Source organism: Myxocyprinus asiaticus, chromosome 14 (assembly GCF_019703515.2).
Source record: "Myxocyprinus asiaticus isolate MX2 ecotype Aquarium Trade chromosome 14, UBuf_Myxa_2, whole genome shotgun sequence".
NCBI classification, from domain to species: Eukaryota; Metazoa; Chordata; class Actinopteri; order Cypriniformes; family Catostomidae; genus Myxocyprinus; species Myxocyprinus asiaticus.
Genome location: NC_059357.1, coordinates 14,250,455 through 14,272,726, shown reverse-complemented (window position 1 = coordinate 14,272,726; position 22,272 = coordinate 14,250,455). Strand labels below are relative to the sequence as shown.

General features: G+C 36.3%; 1 protein-coding gene and 1 long non-coding RNA gene across 3 annotated transcripts in view; one reads left to right on the top strand and one right to left on the bottom strand.

Annotated features, from left to right (window-relative positions):
* The window catches only part of LOC127451442 (voltage-dependent L-type calcium channel subunit beta-1-like), a 68,784-nt gene continuing 46,512 nt past the window's right edge, over positions 1 to 22,272 (top strand). For both annotated transcript variants that reach the window (XM_051716157.1, XM_051716158.1), the window contains exons 1-2: positions 1 to 314; positions 10,550 to 10,636. In XM_051716157.1, coding sequence (XP_051572117.1) covers positions 222 to 314; positions 10,550 to 10,636 — 180 coding nt within the window. In that variant the 5' untranslated portion in view covers positions 1 to 221. The remainder of the gene's footprint in view (positions 315 to 10,549; positions 10,637 to 22,272) is intronic.
* LOC127451445 (uncharacterized) lies at positions 18,317 to 20,035 on the bottom strand. Its single transcript, XR_007899104.1, has 5 exons — positions 19,311 to 20,035; positions 19,071 to 19,202; positions 18,800 to 18,924; positions 18,686 to 18,714; positions 18,317 to 18,585 (listed from the first exon to the last, which is right to left on the bottom strand). It is a non-coding gene; the product is annotated as an uncharacterized LOC127451445 (long non-coding RNA).

The window sequence follows — 22,272 nt, the reverse complement described above, 5'->3', positions numbered from 1 at the left end:
TCGGTGTGTTTGCTTAGGGAGAGGGTTTCTGCTCAACGCTACTGAGTGCTGGGGGCGCAACAGCGTAGTAACAAGCCATCTGTAAGGGACAGGAAAGAGGAAAACCACCTTTGTCTGTTTTTTTGTTTTTTTTTTTTTCTCTCTTATTATTAGACAATGAATAATACACTTCAACCAGGCTACAAATGAAACAGTAGAAAACGAATTTAAAGTTTAAATCAATGGTACAGGAGGGTATTATGTCCAGGACGCCTTCCAGCTCAACCCAGGAAATCCAGATGGACATGTTCGAACATCACGGCTCTCACGCTCAGGTAAGAGAGACGCAGTTAAGTTGCATGCAACAAATTAAAAGACGAAATACACACCTGCTGTCCGCTGTGTAGGAACGACTGGTCAGTGTCGTGAATGAATAACACAGATTTTGTTTATTTTAAAGATTAGACGTTACCAGCCATTGCTCGTATTGTCGTTACTTGGCAACAAGACTGCATCTCTGCGCGCTCGCCACAATTGTCTCTTATAAGTGTGATATGAGGAAAGCAACAAAGTTATTTTATGTATGAGATACATTGTATTACTGAATATGGATATTTGTTTAGGGACCACATTTTATATTATAAAATTATTTCGTCACATATTTTCCCACTTTTCTATGTGTCTCTAGACAGTTGGCCTATATGAGGTTCCTGTATTTGATATTTATGATACTGTATTATTTTGATAAATTAAGAGTCATTACTTTTGACACGATTTTGATCAGTAACAAATTTTAATTCCATAAACAAGTTCTTTCTGTAACATTTACAACTACGCCTGGTACCAAATCAGTGCTCTTTTTATAAGCTACATTAAAGTGATAGTTCACCCACAAATTATATTCTCTCATCATTTACTCACCCTCATGTCATCCCAGATGTGTATGACTTTCTTTCTTCTGTTGAACAAAAATTGAGATTTTTAGAAAAATATTTCAGCTCTGTAGGTCCATACAATGCAAGTGAATAGTGGCCAGAACTTTGAAGCTCCAGAAATCAGAATCAGAATGAGCTTTATTGCCAAGTATGCTTACACATACAAGGAATTTGTCTTGGTGACAGAAGCTTCCAGTACACAACAATACAGCAACAAGACACAGATGATAATAAATAATAATAAAAAAATATATATATAATAATATAAAAAGTGAATAGAAAATATAAGTATATGTATATATATAAATACACAATAAGACAATATATATGTATGTACAATATACAAAAACAAATCTGTTATATACAGATGCAAGGGAATGTATGGCAAAAGAGGTGTGGTATGTTGGATAAATATAAATAAACTAAGCTGTGCTTTGCACATAGTTATTGCTCAATGGGGCAGTTTTAACTGTTCATGAGATGGATAGCCTGAGGGACAAAATTGTTCTTGTGCCTGACGGTTCTGGCGCTCAGTGCTCTTTAGCACCATCCAGAAGGCAACAGTTCAAAAAGGCAGTGGGTGAGTGGGGTCCAGAGTGATTTTCCAGCCTTTTTCCTCTCTCTGGAAGTGTATAGTTCTTGAAGGGAGGGTAGGGGGCAACCAATAATCCTCTCAGCAGTCTGAACTGTCCTTTGTAGTCTTCTGATGTCCGATTTCGTAGCTGCAACAAACCAGACAGTTACTGAAGTGCAGAGGACAGACGCAATGACTACTGAGTAGAACTGTATCAGCAGCATATAAAGGAAACATAAAAGTAATCTATATGACTCCAGTAGTTAAATCCATATCTTCAAAAGTGATATGATAGGTGTAGGTGAGAAACAGATCAATATTTAAGTCCTTTTTTACTATAAATCCCCACTTTCACTCTCACATCTGAAAGTGAAAATGAAAGTGGAGATTTATTGTTCTGTAAAGTATTGTTAAATATTGTCATTTTTGGGTGAGCTATCTCTTGAACTAAGTTAATTTTATGTGTTCCTGCATGCTTCATTACTTTAATATTGTGAATGCACAAGAGAAAGATGCTTTTATATTGTTAAAACACAATAACAATCAGCATAAAACAATGAAATCATCACAGTACATAGTGATGACAATCCTAAATAAAGTAACAACAGATACCAGATGGGTAACTAGGAAATATAAAACACAGTAAGGAAAAATTTAAAAAAGAAAGTAAAAGAATATAGTAATTTATACATCAGCAGGGTAAAGAGTTTAAAAGGAATGCAAAGTGTAATTATTCTTAATGCTTTTCTACTAGAGAGTTATATAATATTCAAATATTGTTTAATGTCTTTTACACGCAAAAAATATTTTAACCTATTTTTAAGATTTACACATTTCATAAATTACATCTAAATTATTTTTGTAATTTGTTTTTTACAAAATTAAATTAATAAAACTTGAAATGTTAAGGTGTACAAAAATAGAACAAAAATACAAAAAAATAATAGTAAAAAAGTTTAGCCTACTGTTTGAAAACTTACATTTATGAATGTAAAATTAGCTTTAAATTAATAACTAACCAGGCACTTTCTTTTGTGGGGACTGTTTCAAAATGCCCTAAACTAATATTTATTAAAATGCATTGAAAAGTCTTGCAAGAGAAAGACATTTCAACATATGCTGTAGAATATGATGTCATCACGGCGATTGCGAAGGGAACTCTATATAGACATTATTTTGAATTTGTTGAGCAGAAAATTGTTTTAAAAAGTAACTTAAAGTAATTAGTTATGTAATTACTTTTACGAGAAAGTAATTAGTAAAGGAACCTGATTATAATTTTAGATAAATAATTAGTAATTTGTAGTGGATTACTATTTTTAAATAACTTGCACTGCTTGTAGGCCTACAAACATACGAGAATCGTTCTTTCTTTCTCTTTCTTTCTTTCTTTCTTGCAATTTTTATGTTTCGTTTGCTCTCTGGTTCTGCCCTTTTCTCGATTCTGTGGACTATTTCATAGGATGTTTGATGTATGATGTATGAATGTACACCTGTGCCATACAGGCCACTCATCATCCTGTCCAGCTTTTCACTTCGGGCTCCAGCATGGCTTATACTTGAGTGGTGTGTTGATGGATGTTTCAATGGTGTTTTTGATTGTTAGTGCTGTATTTATATAATGGTTTTATATAATACAGTAGCGTGAATGTGTGTGTGTGTCCTGTGCTGTGGAGAGCTGCTCTATCTGAATCATATCTATACATAGCTGTGAGGAGGCGGAGTGATGAGAAGGGAGTGTGCTTATGTATGTGTTTGAGCAGGTTGTTTGGGTAAGTACAGAAAAAGTTTGTTTCCTGAATTTTTGTCATTTTGAAAGATGGATATGATCATTAATTAGAATATAAATTTGATTAATAAAATTACCCACTCATGTTCCTTTAAAGGAGTCATGAAATGTTCTTTTTTTATAGATTCATTATCTTCTCTGAGGTCCACTGATGATGTTAGTAAAGTTTTATTTCACCAAAACAGTCATAATTTTGTTATATATGATAATTTTCGACTCCGTCTCTGACCATCTTTCTGAAAAGCTCTATTTTTGCCTCGCTCGCACTTCAATGTAAATGCCCTCTGTTATGATTGGCTAACAGCAGGGGCGGACTGGGAAGAAAATTCGGCCCGGGATTTTACATAGAAACTGGACCAAAAGTTGTTGAGCCTGGGGGGTGGGGTGGGGCGGGGCGTGGGGGTGGTTGCTGTCCTTTTCTGCATATCGCCGCCCCCTTCTGCATATCGCGCCGCCGTTTTGTGGCACGTTCTGCATAATGCGGCAGCCCCATTTCGCAGCCGGCCCAACGGGAAAAGTCCTGGTTCTCCCAATGGCCAGTCCACCACTGGCTAACAGGGTGCAGCCCCTCAAATTCGCCCATTTTTGACTCAATCAGAAGAGAATAAACAAGCACCAAAACACTAGAAATGAACATTTCACGGTTTACACATAACGCACATCCAACACATTTTATCAGAATATATTATATTATTCATCTAAAGCACAACTGATAACACTCACACCCTGTCTACATCGGACGGTATAATCAATTATGCTGTCTAACATGGAAGCATATGCTGTCTAACATGGAAGCATCCAGTGGGGCGGGGCCATGGGTGCGATGATTTTAAAATAGGCGTTGATGTTGTTGCTGTAGAGGCTGTCTTGAATTAATGAGTACCCCAAGTGACGTAGAGTTGTCACGGAAGTAGAGAACGGGGCGTTTTGGCAGTTTGGTTTCAATAAATGCTTTTATTCCATTGTGGATAAAGTTTTGAGTTCTGGAATTTACAGTATGTTTTTATAGTAGAATGACCTCTTATATGTCAAAATATCAAGGAAAATTTGATTCCTCATGACATGACTCCTTTAAGGACACTGTCCTTAAACTTTATTAAGCCTTCTCTTCTCTTCTCTTCTCTTCTCTTCTCTTCTCTTCTCTTCTCTTCATTTTGTTTACTGTAATGAACTAGTGGTAACACTGTGTAACTCTAAAATCCTTCCCCCTGCCCCATGGCACAGCTTTCCCCCCTTAATTACCCAATTAGCCTCACAGGCTGTTTGTCAACAGGAAGTCCCTCATCACCATAGCAATACATCCCTCCTCCCTCCCTTGACATTTTGCTGGCCTTTTTTAGATCTGGTTTTGCTGTATATGAGCATTTTCTACCTCTCACAAAACATTCACATTAAACAGCTCAAAATAAATGGTTGATAAATCATCTGTGGTGTTGTTCACCTATGATGGAATTTACCTGATTTTTTTATAAGTTTGGTGTCTGAGGGTAATTTTTGAACAGGCACAGGTAAAGAATACATTATAAATACTGCATAGTTTTTGGTACCAAATGTGTGACTTTGTCAAGACCATCAAAACAAACAAATATATATAATATATATATAGTACATAATTGTTTAAGTGAAATAACTATTTAAAACCAATTGTTCCTTCCATTGTCTTACCGGGTCAATTTTGACTCATATGGGGAAAACCAGTTGTGTAACTTTCACCTTCGATCTTTCTTGATGTTATGCAGCTTTAAATAGTTTTTTGTATATATATATATATATATATATATATATATATATATGAATCAAATTTGACCTAAAATATTAAAAATTTTCTCAAATGCAGCTCCTAGCCCCTTACTGTTCTCTAACTTCCCCACCTGTTTCACTGGGTACTGCATCTTTCCTACAAATTACATTATTTTCCTCTAAAATGGTGTTTGCACACATGCACATGTCCATACACACACTTACATGATTCTTTTTTTATGAAAAGGTACATTAGGGATAAAGACCCCCCCGCAACCCCCAATTTGAAAAGAATTTGGATGTTATTTTCTACGAAAACATTAGAACTGTTACTGCACCTTCCTAAACCCCTGTTACACTGCCACAAATTGTTTGAAATTAGTGGGAAAGGAATGGATTTATTGCTAATTTTAAATGCTGGAAAAGGCAATAGAGATTAATTTGTGAAATAGGCATGTACTAAAGTTGTAACTCTAAAATGTATGTTTTAATTTACTACAAGCAGAATAAATCAGAAATTGTTGTAATATAGTTGAGATAATATAAAATGTGATTGAAATAAAAATAAATTGAGACATCCTTTGCCAATGTTTGGCAAGTTTTTTTTTCTTTTTTTTTCTTTAAAAATTATGTTACTACATTAATATTCAGAATGTAGCCCTTTTTTCCAAATCATTATACACTTTGGGACCACCAACAGATTTTCGCTAAGGGGGGTTTATAGTGTTGTACAGTAATCAAGAATTTATGCATTTGGAATGGTTTTCAACATTTGTCAAAAATGACCCAAAGGACAAAAGGAGGGTGCAGTTTCTTAAGACAATAGAAGCGTAAAAAAGTAATAGGGAGCACCCTGAAAATCTGATTTGACCAAAAAAAAAATTCTGTCATCATTTACTCACCTTTATGTTGTCCCAAACCCATGTGACTGTCTTACTTCCATGGAACATAAAAAGAGGTTTTAGATAGAATGTTAGTCTTAGTCACCATTCATTTTCATTGTATGGAAAAAAGATAATAAAATAATAAAAGTGAATGGTGACTGAGGCTATCATTCTGCCTAACATCACATTTTGTGTTCCATGGAAGAAGCAAACTCAGAGAGGGTGAGTAAATGATAATAACATTTCATTTTGAGGTGAGCAGTCCTTGACATAACAGGGTAAAGTCAATGTGAAACACCATGCACAACCCGTTTTACTTATATAGTCTAAGCGCAACATTGCATGTCCACTTTTGTAGACATTTTTGTTCCAGAATTATTTTTCTTATTCATTTCTTACATCAGGATTTAATAAAATTATTCATAAAAGAGTTCTAAGCCACTAACAAAACCCACTAGCTCTGAGGTATCCATTGCAAACTGTAGCTAAAAAGTATTTGAAAGTCTTACAAAAAGACAAAGGTACAAGACTGTTCAGTCTACACTGTACAATCTAATTAGTTGACCTTACTTAGGCAATCGGTTTGCATGCTTTTTCTAAGAAAACATACTTATTTGGCTCAAGTAATCAACTTAATTTTTTAAGTAATTTTAACTAGTTACAAGTCAACTTTACTCATCTGTGATTAAAGTATCTGTGTTTTGATTTAATTATTTAAACTGGGTTATAACATCTTATACAGCATGAGGGAAATTATTACTAGACTCTCGGTTAGCCATATGACACACTGGACTCCACTCAGCACTTCCTAGTGCACATAAATCTGCACTTTTGTAAAGAACAATTGAGTAAAGAAGAATGTCTTAAACTTAACAGTCTCCAAGTTCACCAGAGGTAACAATAATCACCCTCATGGTAATTTCACAAAAATCTCAATTATCAACAAGTTACAAAAAAACAACAACAATAGTCATAAGATTTAAAACTAAATACATTTTTTAATAAAAAAAAAACTATTATTTTACTACATAAGTTCCCTTGTTTTGACCAAACAAACATAATTTATTCAAGCGCAAGGGTTTATGGGTATTCCATACAACTGCAAATTAGTACTTGATAATTTTGAGTTAGTAGTACTTGAAGCCAAAATTTAAAGAACTTATGTATTTGAGTTATGATTCAAAAATGGTACATTTCAAGTAATGTTTAATTAGGACCACTTAAATGTTTTTATTAATGACAACTTTAGGATTTAGAGAGTAACAGTAACTTAATTATTACTAATAAGAATAGTACAAATTTAAGATTAAGTTAAGTATTATTTTATAATTTGAGATTACTATTAGTATTTACAGTGTATGAAGCAAATATTCAGACATATACAAATAAATAAGTAGTTTGAGAGTGTAGGGAGATTGACAAGGAAGGATTAAGAATTGAGAGGCCCATGGGCTGGTACACCGTGGAGGCCCCCCATGACTTGACTACGTTCACCTTTATGCGCTACAGGACAATTGGCAGATTTGGTTGGATTTTTCAAATTGACGGAAGAAAAGTTTAGAGCAATGTCTTACGGGGCCATTTATATGTACTTTTTATAATTATGAACTGATCCAAAATCATGCATTATTAATAGGGATGTGCATGGCACCTTTATTCAAATACCAACATCACTATGTGGTTATTCTGCATGTGTTTAGAGGTCTTCAACCCAATCTGAGTCTGGCGGTACCTGACAGACCTTCAGGTTTTGGGCCAGGATCGGGTCAGTTTTTCAGAGTTACAGGCTGTTTGCATGTGTGTTTGCGCTGTTTTTCAATTGTTTTTCTTGGCTATGTAAACACGCACTGGACAGACGTCTTTGATCGTTGCGCCACAACTCACTTTTTCAGCGTACCACACAGGACCGTTGAATTTTTTTAGACACTGTGTTAAGTTTAAAAGAACTTTAATATTTATAAACGCATCTCAAGACACCTGTGTTCTGTTTTACAATTCGCTGTGCTGGATCGTCACGTTTTTTAAACACTGTTAAGTTAAAAAGAACTTCAATATTTATTAATGCATCTCGAGACACATGTCTTCTGTTTCATCATTTGTTGCACTGCATCAAGCTTTTTCAGCACTGGTGTCACAAATTGACATTCTGGTGAAGTTCAGGTTGCAAAGAGGACTTAATGTGACTGTTGCACATGATTCCAGATTGTTTTTCACCTGGCTAAGTTTCAGCGCTTGATAAACGTTGAACCAATGTTTTTTTTCCCCCTTTTGCTCTGGTGTGCAGACAGTAATTACACAAGTTGAATGCTGAATTAAAAAATCAAAGCATCCCTAAGAAGTCCTATAAACCGTAGCGTTCGCGGCCTCATGGAAAGTGAACCTGCCCGGGCAGAATTACGCATTTTCCACTGATTAAGAATAGATCTACTATGTTGCAGGCAGTCACAGAGATTATTTTTGTTCGACTTTAATGTGATTTTATAATTTGAAGATCTATGTATTGTGCTATTTAGGCTCATAGATCACTGTGCACTTTATTCCCTGCTAATCTGAGATTGTGTTTGACGCGTCCATGGCAATAAACGTTCTTTATTCCCGACTCCTGACTCGCGGTTAACCAAATAGCCTATTACAAAGGGTTACCGTGCACATATTTAGGGTATCAAGGCACTTTCGCTTTATCATTAAACAGTAAATGCATGCTGGACTTAAACATTTTAAAGTCCTCCATACTGTTGCACAAATTCTGTTGCTTATATTAATTTAAACCATCAGCTTTGTACACAGCCAGGGTAAACTGCACCTTATCTTTGTGTTTGGAAGCGTTTTGTAAATCAGATGCTGTTCTCTGTAGTCCATCAAATAAATGTGCTGCACTTGTGAGATGCAGATTCCCTGAGCGCTCACTCGAGTGCCTTTGCGCGCACATGTGCTGGCACTGCTGTAGTCCAGCGCGCACTCAGCCAAATAAATGGTATCTCACATAAGGCTGACATTTATGTGGATTTATAATAAATGTCTCAAAATAAATAAATAATTGATTTAGAGCACGGGGCCCTTTCGGTTTAGAGTGATTAACTGGTGAGTAACTCGTCCCTGGAGATCGATTCGATTATGTAATTCACAGCACGTCATGCGAGTGGGCAGTCACTGCATAGCGCTTTTGCTGCACTTTGTTAGCCATAAATCTCTGTTCAGTGGAACTTTCTCAGCAGGATCATGGGGATTGTAGTTATTCAACACAAATTCCACTATTAAATGTGGTTGTTTCAAAAATGAAGTTGAAATTAGGTCTGTTTTTAAATGTTTTTAAATTAAGCTATTGTAAAAAACATTCAGTTACCCTTTGGGGAAAATGGATGGGATTTTTACTTTAAAAAAACAGACTGTTGTGTTTTATTATGCCACTTTTAATGGTGCAGACTATCCAAACATACAGTATTCATATGTAGTTTTGTCCTTTTCTTTGGTGTTAAACAGAGGCTATATGTTTTCAGCGGTACAAACAGAGAGGTCTGTATAGTCAGACAGAGGCCTAAAAATATTAAAAGAGCTTAAAATCTTGAGTGGCATGTGAAATATTAGAGACCAAGAGCTAGACACCATGGTTGGCAAAGATTTGACCTTGTAGGTTGATTTATGTACTGTTGTTGGGAATAAGTTTGCAATAATTCCCAATTTCCAATTTGTACTTGCAAGCTGTAATCGTTAGGCTATGTCGGTGAGGTTTGTGTTTAATTTGCCGTTTTATCTGTGATTTGTGTGAAAGTGAATAAAACTCGTTGTTGTAGCACCTCTAGTGTTTATTTCACCAGAAAACAGCTGCTATACCACAACGAGCAATGTGAAACTCATTTTGGAAAATGTTTTATTTATAGTATAACGTGATTCAGAAGTTTACCAAATCCATTTGCTTTGGGACTACATGAATAATTTTCATTGGCATTAACATAGCACTGCTGAAACTGGTAAGGAAATGTAGAAATTTTTAAAATTATGAGTGATTTTATGTGTTTTTGAGAAATATGAGAAAAGGAAGAGACTTGTTAGTGTAGTAGTACACAGCAGTCCACAAAGCTATCTGACACAAACACTTGCAAAACCGTTTATTCTCCATCTCCCACCTGCTCCTTCCCAATTTTATGCTACAATAACTCTGCTGTCTCCACAAAAATCAGCAGACAGTTTCAGTTTAAATGAGGATAGTTATTATACAAAGGTTATACAAGGTTCAGACAGTTAACCCTGTCATAACTGCTAAATAGTCTTAATTTTATTGTGCTTATTATGAATCTCCTGGAATATACAAATATTAACAGATCCCTTTTATGTGGGTTTTGTTACAGTGTTGCCTGTTCCATCAGGTTCTTTTAGTGCCACCAAACCCAAGTAGCCTTCTGATCTCCATGGCAATGGAGTCTGGCGCCTATGAATGCCACACAGAGGACCCTGCCAAGGGCAGCCAGGCAATTGGCCACTGTTCAGGCCAATCAGATTACTGAGTCCCAGAGAAGACTAGCGGACATGAGTAATTATGGATAATCATATCTGGACACAGAGACAGGACGTGGAACTAATAGTATGTGAGTGGGCATGCATGCATGGAAGTGTCCATTCTTTGTAATTAACCATAATTCCTCTCTTTCAGGGGAAGTATGCAAAGAGGAAGAGCCGTTTTAAGCGCTCAGATGGCAGCACCTCCTCAGACACAACCTCCAATAGCTTTGTACGACAGGTAAGATGGACAGTTTCTTCTCAAATGTCTTATGTCTCTCACCCCATCAGGAGCAGAATTTTTCTGAAGTTTTCCGCTTTTGAATCAATACGGAAAGAATGTAATCCAACAGCCATTTTAAAACATACACCGATCAGCCATGACATTAAAACTACCTGCCTAATATTGTGTAGGTCCCCCTCATGCCACCAAAACAGCGCCAACCTGCATCCTCACCAGAACTGTACAAAGCGGTTATCTGAGTTACCGTAGACTTTGTCAGTTCGAACCAATCTGGCCATTCTCCGTTGACCTCTTTCTTCAACAAGGCATTTCCATCCGCAGAACTGCCGCTCACTGGATGTTTTGGGTTTTCAGATCAGCAGTTACAGAAATACTCAAACCAGCCCATCTGACACCAACAATCATGCCATGCTCCAAATCACTGAGATCACATTTTTTTCCCCCTTTCTGATGGTTGATGTGAACATTAACTGAAGCTGCTGACCCGTATCTGCATGATTTTATGCACTGCACTGCTGCCACACGTTTGACTAATTAGATAATTACATGGATGATTATTGGTGCCAGATGGGCTGGGTCGAGTATTTCTGTAACTGCTGATCTCCTGGGATTTTCACACACAACAGTCTCTAGAATTTACTCTGAATGGTGCCAAAAACAAAAAACATCCAGTGAGTGGCAGTTCTGTGGATGGAAATGCCTTGTTGATGAGAGCGGTCAACAGAGAATGGCCAGACTGGTTCAAACTGACAAAGTCTACGGTAACTCAGATAACCGCTCTGTACAATTGTGGTGAGAAGAATAGCATCGTTGGTACTGTTTTGGCGGCACGAGTGGGACCAACACAATATTAGGCAGGTGGTTTTAATGTTTCTAATCGGTGTATATTACATAATGACTTATTGCTGAATGTAATTGTTGCAGTCATTTCCATACCAAGTTTGCCTGTGCTGACAGTCAAAGGTCAAAAGCTTTCTGCAGTTTGTCTGTGGATGTGTCCTCAGTTCTTTTTCACTAGAATATCTATATTCTTTAAGCCTATAGTGCAAGATGAAGCTTGAGGCTAATTTATACTTACTGGACAAACAGGCTTCTTTTAGTTGCCTAAAGTTGTGGCGAAAAGCATAAACGTTTTTGTTCTACTAAGGTGTTAGTTTGGTAATAATTCTTTTTTTCGTGCACATCCCTGAAATTCTTGAAACAAAGATTTTTAGAAGAATATCTCAGCTCTGTAGGTCCATACAGTGCAAGTGAATGGTGGCCAGACCGTTGAAGCTCCATAAATCACATGAAGGCAGCATAAAAGTACAACTCCAATTCCAAAATTTTTTATACTGAGACAGTATAAAAAAATACTAAAAAAACAAAAAGGAGTGATTTGTAAATTATATTCACCCTTTGCTATATTGAAAGCAATACAACTAAACATTACATGATATTTTACCTTGTGAATTTAATTTTTTTTTTTTTTTTTTTTTTTTTTTTAAAGTACAGTAATTTCAAATCAGATGATTGCAACACACTCCAAGAAAGTTGGGACAGTCAAGTGTTTACCACTGTGAAACATCATCATTTCTTCTAATAACACTTATTAAGCATTTAGGCACTGAAGACACAAGTTGTTAAGTTTAAAAAGTGGAATTTTCCCCATTCATACATTATGCAGGTCTTCAGCTGCACAATTGTACAGGGTCTTCATTCCCATTTTATGGGCTTAATGCACCACACATTCTCAGTTGGAGATGGTCAGGACTGCAGGCAGGCCAATCTAGCTCCCGCACTCTCTGCTTATTTGTCCAGTATGTGGTTTGAAGTTGTCCTGCTGAAAATTCCGGGACATCCCTGGAAAAGATGGTGCTGGATGGCAGTATATGGTGCTCCAAAATTTGTACATATCTGTCTGCATTAATGGTGCCCTCACAGATGTGCAAGTTTCCCATGCCATTGTCACTTACACACCCCTGGCCCATACAAACACTGGCTTTTGGACCTGACGCTGATAACAGCTTGGATGGTCCTTTTTCTCTTTGGCCTGGAGAACATGACGGCTGTGTTTTTCAAAAACTATTTGAAATGTGGACTCATCGGACCAAAAAACACAGTTCCACTGTTCTACTTTCAATCTAAGATGAGACTGAGCCCAAAGAAGTCGGCAGCTCTTCTGGACAGTGTTGATGTAGGGCTTCTGCTTTGCATAGTAAAGTCTTAACTTGCATCTGTGGATGCAGCAGTGAATGGTGTTGACTAACAAAGGTTTACTAAAGTAATCCCAAGCCTATGTTCATGATATCCATTACAGATGAATTATGTTTTGTAAGACAGTGATCTCTGAGGGATCAGAGATCACGCGCATTCAGAAATGGTTTTCATGTTGCCCTTGACTAGATTCCTTGAATCTTTAAATATATTATGCATTGTAGAGGGTAAAATGACCAAAATCCTTCCAATTTGTCTTTGAGGAACATTGTTCTCAAAGTGCTGGATTATTTGCTGAAGCATCTGGTGGCAAATTGACAAGTCTCGAAGGATCCAGTTTTTGGAAGCTCCTTATATACGATGACACGATTGCCTCACCAGTTTAACATCTCCTGTTTCACATTGCCTTGTTATTTTAACTCGTTGAATTTTTATTAGTCTTAAATTGCCCCTGTCTCTACTTTTTTGGAGCGTGTTGCAATCATCTGATTTGAAATTACTGTACATAAAAAATACAAATTAAGAAAATGAAATTCACAAGGTAAAACATCATATAATGTTTAGTTGTAGTGCTTTTAATATAGCAAAGGGTAAATATAATATACAAATCACTCCTTTTTGTTTTTATTAGCATTTTCCATACTGTCCCAACTTTTTGGAATTGGGGTTGTAATCTATAAGACTCTTCAGAAACTATATGGTACGTGTGGCTGAGAGACAGATCAATATATCAGTTCTTTTTTTTACTACAAATTCTCCTTCCTTCCCAGAAGGTGGCGATATGCACGAATGTGAATCGCAAAAACAAAAGAAGAAGAATGTGAAAGTGAAAGGGGAGATTTAAAGTACAAAAGGACTTAAATATTGATCTGTTTCTCACCTACATCTATAATATCACTTCTAAAAACATTTCTTTAACCACCTTATTGATTACTTTTATGCTGCCTTTATGTGCTTTTGGAGCTTCAAAATGCTGGCCACCATTCAATTTGTATGGACCTACAGATCCGAAATATTCTTCTGACAATTTTAATTTGTGTTCAGCAGAAGAAAGTAAGAGAGTAAACAATGAGAGAATTTTGGGGGTGAACTATCCCTTTAAATCGTTGGTAAACAGAAACGATTATTTCTGAATATCTGGGCTTATTAGATTTTAATTTATTTTACATTTACACGGTTGACAACTTCCCCCTGCGGTGTACTTTTTTGTACATTTTTCTTGCACACCTTTGTTTTCTATAATGAAAAGAACTATGATTTCTCTAACCAGATTGCCTTGCATTTTAATAAAGAACATGTAATTTGAATCATGTTGGAATACATAAAAAAAAATTTTTTTTATTTTTTTGCCATATCACCCAGCCTTAAATGTAGCCTACATTGTTTGAAATAAGCACTAGGCTAGTATTCCATTTTGAACATAGCTATCATCTTTTATTCTGCATCTCATGTACACATGACATTTTAGACAAGGTTCCTGTGTCACGCTGAAATGTGTCCTCCTCTCCCAAAGCCCTTCTCTCAGCCCCTGCTGAACGACATTTGCCCATCCGCAAGGGTTGTCATGCTAAAATACCTCCTTCTTGCCTGCTTGCAGGGGGGAATTTACCCCCCTTTGCAGACTAGAAAGGTTTACTTCCACCATCCTCACAGAGTCACACACATACGAGTGATTAAAATTGATTTTTGTACCCACAGTACATTGCTTGTAAAGTATTTAGTGATGCTTGCCATTAGAGCTTTAACTGTAGGATTTGAACAAAACTCTAACCCAAGTGTTAAATTTTGTCACGTAACATCCCACACCATTTGTACTAATCACATGAATGATAACTCAAATCATGCTTGTTGAGAAAAGGTGGGGTATTACTTTTCTAAACATTCAGGCAATTTTTGCCTAGCAGAGGATAAAACAGGTGAAAAAAATCCCACTTACTTTGAAGGACGGACCTGAGCAATAGGGACCAGAATATTGGTTCTGACTTGGTCCACCAGCAAACACATACCACCCAGAATACCCTAGCAATCGCATAGCTAAATTGCATGTTCTAACCCACAAAATACAGTATTATATAATATGTAGCCTATTACAACTACTACACAAAGTCCAGTGGATTCATAATGTGTGGACTACATCCCAGGATGTAAAAATTACAGCCATAATGACATGATGTTTTTGTGGTCATTTACCATAATTACTATCAACTGTGAGCAAAAGGAAAATGAAAGGGGCATTATAATGATAAAAATACCAAAAAGGGACATTTAACCTAAAAATGAAAATTCTGTCTTCATTTACATACCCTCATGTCATTCCAAACACAAAAGGAGAAGTTTTAAAGAATTTTCAAACTGCTCTCTTCCATACATTGAAAGTGATGGTGACCAGGTGCTGTCAAGCATCATAAAAGCAGTCCATATGATAAGTGCACTATATTCCACGTATTTTTTGAAAATGAGAGCTTTGTGTGAGGAGCAAACAGAAATGAAATGTGTTATTCGGCTGGAGTCACGTGACGCTATGCGAGTTTCAGACGTGTGAACAGCGAGCTCTGCGCACTTTGCTGGTTTAAGTAATTTTTATGTCATAAACCGGTGAGATTCGATATACCCTGATCCTTAACTGTTCCAGGAAGACAATATGTCAAAGAATTCAAAATCCTCAGGCTCTGGAGACATTAAAAGACACTTACGTGCTCAAGCTGACGCCTCTGACAAGGCCGCGGACCAAGGACTCGATTTGGCTGGAGAAGTGCGGGAAATTCGGCAAGAATTATTGAACTTGTTGGCAATGCTGACGAAGGTAGTTGCTGACTTGGAGGATCTTGCTGTAATACGTCAATCGATCATTGCCATGGAGACGAAATTTACTGAGGTGGTTACAAGAGTCAAGAAACAGATCGATTATCTAGAGTCATCGGAGAGGGAATTAGACTCGACATAACAGGCCATAAGCTGGAAATCTAGCGAGCTCACAAGGTTCCGGCTCGGCGATCCGCTGAGGGAGACAGGCCCCGATCAATTCTGGCCAAATTTCTGAGATCATCTGATAAAGATCTCGTGTTGTGCAAGGCAAGGAGTAAAGGAAGGCTTTCTTGGAAGAACCACAGCATTTTCTTGTTCCCAGACTTTGCAAATTCGACAAGAGAGAAACATGATCGTTTCAAGGAGTGCAAGAAACTCTTATATCAACTGAAGGTCACTTTTGCACTGATGTTCCCGGCCAAATTGAGAATAGATGCTAAAGATGGCCACAAAATATTTACATGTCCCCAACAAGCAATGTCCTTCATAAAGTCAATGGACTGAGTAAGTTATTTTGTGGTACTCATGTTGCAGCCAAGTGGATCGACTCACTGAACATTCACTTGACCATCCGAGGAAACTGAGCGCCTTTTTCGTTTCTTTTTGTGCTGGTTCCGCCTAGCGGCTGGAGTTTGCTTTGTGTAGTAACACTTCTTCGGGACAGTGTTGTGGATGAATCTGCATTATCTCGCATTTGCACTTGGTATGGACAAAAGTGTCCAGAGTGTTTAATTCTGACATTTATTTAAATGTTGCCTCGAGCATATGGCTGAACCCAAAATTATGAATTAATAAGTCCCCTTTCTGGTGGTCAGAGTTGATTGTGAGGGGGGTTACAACACTCGGTGACCTATATGAGAGCGGAGTGTTGAGATCCTTTGAAAATTTGGTTCAACAATTTGGGATTCCCAGATCTCAGTTTTTTAGGTATTTACAGCTGCACCACCTGCTCTGTACTATTTTTGGGAGTAGCATGCACCCCACTAAAGCGGCAGACACTCTGGGACAGGTGATTACTGCTTTTGGAAAAGGTCATGAGGCATCAGTGCATTACTCCCTGCTAATTCAGAGTCTGGGGAATGGAGCTTTAATTTCTATCAAGAGATTATGGGAGAAAGATTTAAACTTGGTATTGGAGGAGGGAGTGTGGGCTAGGATTCTAAAAAACGTCAAGTCTACATCAAGAGATGCAAGGGTGCACCTTATGCAATTCAAGATTTTACATTGATTCTATTGAACCCCCTCTAGATTGTATAGGCTTGGTCTTAAAAACACACCCACCTCCTGGTGATGCCAATCAGAGGATGGAGACACAACCCATGTCTTTTGGTGGTGTGTTAAGATCCAAGAATTTTGGTTGAAGGTTCAGAGTTTTGTGTGTGACGTATTGGGCACTCGGGTTTCATTTTGCCCCAGACTCTGTATTTTGGGCGATGGGGTGGTCATCGATGTAGAGAATAGACACATAAAGAGTTGGGTCCTAACCAGTGTCATGATCGCCAGACAGATAGTTTTAAGGGGATGGAGGTCGGCTGGAATGCCCCCATTTCAGGAGTGGTGCTCGGAGATGGGGAAGGTGGCGGCTTTTGAAGAAGGGTCATTTAGAAGACTGGGGACTCGTTTGTGGAGAAATGTGGTGGATATCTGGCATTTTTGGAGGGCTCTCAGGGAGGGGCAGTGGAGAGAGAGGTGTAGTTGTCAATATGTGGGATTATTATATATATTTTTTTGTGTGTCTATAATTATGTATGACCACTGGGATGTTTTTGAGGGCCAGGGTGGGGTTGGGGATTGGGAGGGGTAATAGTGGGGGTTAATTGTTGATTCTGTGTATATATGTTTTGTTTTTCTGTGTTTAATATGTGAATCAATAAAAAATTGTTAATCGGAAAGGTATTATTCACTGAAATCATACCGTGTTAGCAGTGGTTACCATGCATTTTCATTGTATGTAAAAGAGCAGCTCGGACATTCTGTTAAAAAGAACTCCTTTTATGTTCTACAAAAGAAAGAAAGTCATACAAGTTTCAAAAGAGAATGTAAATAATAGGGGTATAACGATTCACTCATCTCACAATTCAGTTTGGTTCACGATACTGAATTTACAATTCGGTTCGGTTCATGATACTTTAAACAAAGCCTGAATCAAGAAAAGTTGAGATTTTTAAACATGTTTTTATTATTATTATATATTACTTTTAAGATATTTAAAAAAACAAAAAAATCAGACTAAAACTAAAAATGGGACTAAAAATCAGCCCAGCACAGTGCAATGGTGCATTCTTAGAAGAAAAGGTTCCATATAAAACCCTTTTAAGGGTTCTTCGAGCCAGGTGGAAAGGTTCTATTTAGACATTTGGATTTTGTTTAGTTTTTTATTGCCAGGAGATGTTTAATGGATATGCAAATTGAATAGTTCATATACTATATCACTAAGAAAGTGAAATAACCATATAAAAGACATTTAAGTATTATTAGGTAAAGCATTTTAAATAGTTTGTATTCACAACAACACAAGCAATAATTAACACAATTCATAATTCAGTTAATTCAATTAATAAATCTACAGGTTTGTAATAATAAGTTAAAAGTTAATTTGTTGTAATATTATTTATATAAAAATCATAAACATTAAATCATTTTACATCAACTATAAGTTAACATTATAACCACATGTAAGATTCATAAACAAGTTAAAAACTAAATAACTAAATAAAAACAAATGACCAATGAAAAGCTATTAAACAATTTTAGCACTGGGGCAGATACAGAATCATTTTGTTGCCACTGGTCTGACAAACTGAGTGAGGTCTTTTTGATACAACAAATTATACAAAACTTCACTTCGGCCATCTCCATGTCATCAGTTTGATGCCGACTCTTTGCACTCTCTGAGGGGTCTGGACACCATTTGAAAGATCAGGTTGAGGATGGATGTGCTGATCCTTGTAAGTAAGTGAAACATGAAATAAACCTGCTATCAATATGCAGAGTAATTCAAAACAAAGAAATTGGTATCTCTCTAAATTACATCTTAAAACTTACATGACTAGTAATGCTGCACTCCAGAGCCACTGCAAACAGAAATTAACCATTATTTAGTATCATAAAAACCTTAATGCAATGCAAAATTATGAGAAATAATATAAACATATGTACCTTTAATGATATTGTTTATGCCATTGTTTTGAAGTCAGATGTCCCTTTTGACTTTCACTTGTCATGGCTCTGATGATGTGATGTCCAGAACTTCAGAAGTGCTCTGAGTTAGGTGAAGGTCTTTGCTAAAACCCATGTTAAATTAATATGGCATCTTTAATTAAAAAAATAAATAAATACAAATAAATAATAATAATAATAATAAAAAACAAAAAACATAATTATCATATTTTTGTACATGACAATAGAACTACAAACTTCAAATACTCACAAGTTGAGAAATTAAACATTTCCATCACTTCCTCTCTTTGACTTTGGACATTTGACATATTCACACTCTTGAATAGAGCTTGATTAATCAGTGCAGTTAGCTTAATTCAATGCTGTGATGTGCTCCTGGAAACTTGTTTCGTTTTTTTCAAAGAAAATTAAATTAGAACATAACCTGGCATCAGGATTACTAGTCAATCCACAACAGAGATTTTAGTGATTCAAGTTTGAAATTACTTACCTCCTGGTGGAGAATATCACAGGCCTGGACAGTTTTGTCAACATTTATTCTTTGTGCTTGCTGAAATAAATGTGTAAGTCATAAATGACAAAGAGTTAGGTCAAAATAAAAAAGAAAAAAAATATATTAATCTACAAATTAATTTATAGTTCTTACTTATAGCGCTACGCACTCAAGTTGTTTGCTGTTTATGATAAACAAAATTTTTTGCATCATTTGTTGAATTATGAGTCAAGAATAGACTATACCATAGACTGTATATTAATACTAAGATAAACCTGTCATCTAAAAGGGAAAGGACATTGGATCTGATCTTCTGTCATTTATTCTTTTCTAATCAAACCCAAAGATGTAGAAGTACATTGTAAAAAAAAATATTTTTCTTCAATATGAAATGCAGATGCAAAAGGAATGTAGTGTAGCGTTCAAAACAATTTATAAAGAAAACTTTCAATAATGTAATTTATACATAAACACACATATTCACATTAAGCAACTGTCAACCCAAAGGACGTTCTTTTTTTCTGTAAATCTTTGTAAATAGAACCTTTTTGGCAGAAAGCGTTCTTTAGAGCTGAGTAAAGAACCATAGGGTTCTATATAGAACCCCAAAGAACCTTTTTTCCTAAGAGTGTGACACCAAATGGAATTATTCATAATTCTGCTTGGCTGAAAATACAGAATTATGTTAGATACATATGCTTTTACATGATTACATACATTTAAAATATTCTAAATTTAAAAAGACAATCAGTGACAATACTTTCTAAAAAAAAAAAAAGTACATCTAAAAATAAATTTTAATGGAAATCCATGCTTATCCAGTTTAATAATGTAGGCTCTAATGAAATAAAATAAAATCAGAAATTACGTTTCACATTAGGATTATATTTCCTCATAGCATTGTTATACATTATATTCAGTATTATATATAGAAGATAAATATAGCACTATCATTAAACCACAGTAAACTCACGCTTCAAGTAGACATTCGATCCCTTACGCTGAAAAATTGCGTCTCTCTCTCTCTCGCTCCTAGTGATCCTTTTATTACATTTGATTACATGGGAAAACATCTAAAATGCTTTAAACCTGAAGACTTTGACGACTGGGACATCAGTATCCGTGAAGGCTCCAAAATTAATTGCATTAAAAATGGCGATATGGTGTTGCATGATTACGCTGTATTAGTGTGTGCTTTCATGGACGTTACATATTAAATCATATTGATTTTAACTGAAAAAGCACAAACCTCCATCGCTTGTTTATCATGAGGATTCAGATCACCGACTGTTATGCACTTCCGAAGCACCTGTGTGCCTGAGCAGTGCACAATACTAGATGATGATCAGTTTATTTTTGCTCGTTTTCCACATCAGTTTCAGCAGCACTCATCATACAACACCTGCTGCTAGTGTGCAGTGAAGCGATTTCCATTTGCATGCCCAGGTGAAGTAGGCGTAGGACGTTGCGCATACAGAACAGATGTGAAAATAAAAAAAATTTTAAAAAATCTCCACAATGCGCATCATCAGATTTTTGATATGCCATGAATCGTGCCATGATAAACCGTTACACCCTTATTAAATAATGACAGCATTTTATGGGTGAACTAGCCTATTCCTTTAAAGAAAAAAAATGATAAATAGACACACAAAAATAACTTCTATTATGCTGTGAGCATATGTTATTGTTCATTTGAAAGATTGGGATGGACAAGTTGCCAAATGCAAAGAAAGAAAGATGAAGGATGTAGCTTATACCTTAACATGCTCTTAAAAGAATTATGAATATTTATTGTGTTCATATAGTACACGTTACATATAGTGCCTGTGTCTGCCCCCTCTTTGGCAGCTGAAAATATGAAAACCTGTGTAGGCCTTGGTCTCATTCACACCCACGCATATACATTTGAACAAAAATACACACACACACATACATGGTTGTGTTATACTAGTCAGGTTGCCATGGTGACCGTTGCACGCTGCACATTCGGAAGAGGAAGCAAATGGATTGGTGTACTTGTGTATATACGGTGCATTCAGAAAGTATTCAGACCCTTTTCAAATTATTTTATGTTGCAGCCTTATGCTAAAATGCTTTAAATTATTATATTTTCACATCAATCTACAGTCCATACCTCATAATGACAAAGCAAAAACCAGATTTTTGATAATTTTGAAAATTTATTAAAAAGAAAAAGCTGAAATATCACATCTCCACACTTGATCTCTGGAGCTCAAACAGAGTGACTGTCGGGTTCTTGGTCACCTCTCTTACCAAGGCCCTTCTCCCACGATTGCTCAGTTTTGTTGAGCGGCCACCTCTAGGAAGAGTCCTGGTTGTTCCAAACTTCTTCCATTTAAGAATTATAGAGGCCACTGTGCTCTTGGGAACCTTCAATGCAGTCAAAAAAATGTTTATGCCATCCCCAGATCTGTGCCTCGACACAATCCTGTCACTGAGCTCTGCAGGCAGTTCCTTTGACCTCATGGCTTGGTTTTTGCTCTGATATGCATTTTCAGCTGTAATACCTTATATAGACAGGTGTGTGCCTTTACAAATCATGTCCAATCAATTGAATTTGCCACAGGTGGACTCTAATCAAAGTGTAGAAACATTGCAAAGATGATCCAGAGAAATGGGATGCACCTGAGCTAAATTTCAAGTGGCAAAGGGTCTGAATACTTATATCAATGTGATATTTCAGTTTTTTTCTTATTAATAAATTTGCACAAATCTGGTTTTTGCTTTGTCATTATGATGTATGGAGTGTAGATTGGTGTGATTTAAAAAAAAAAAAATTTTAGCATAAGGCTGCAACATAACAAAACGTGAAAAAAATGAAGGGGTCTGAATACTTTCTGAATGCACTGTAGGTGCATGAGTTTGTGTCATTGCATGTGTGTATATGGGTCAGATTTTGCCTACATTGTGGATAATAAAAGATACACAAGAATAA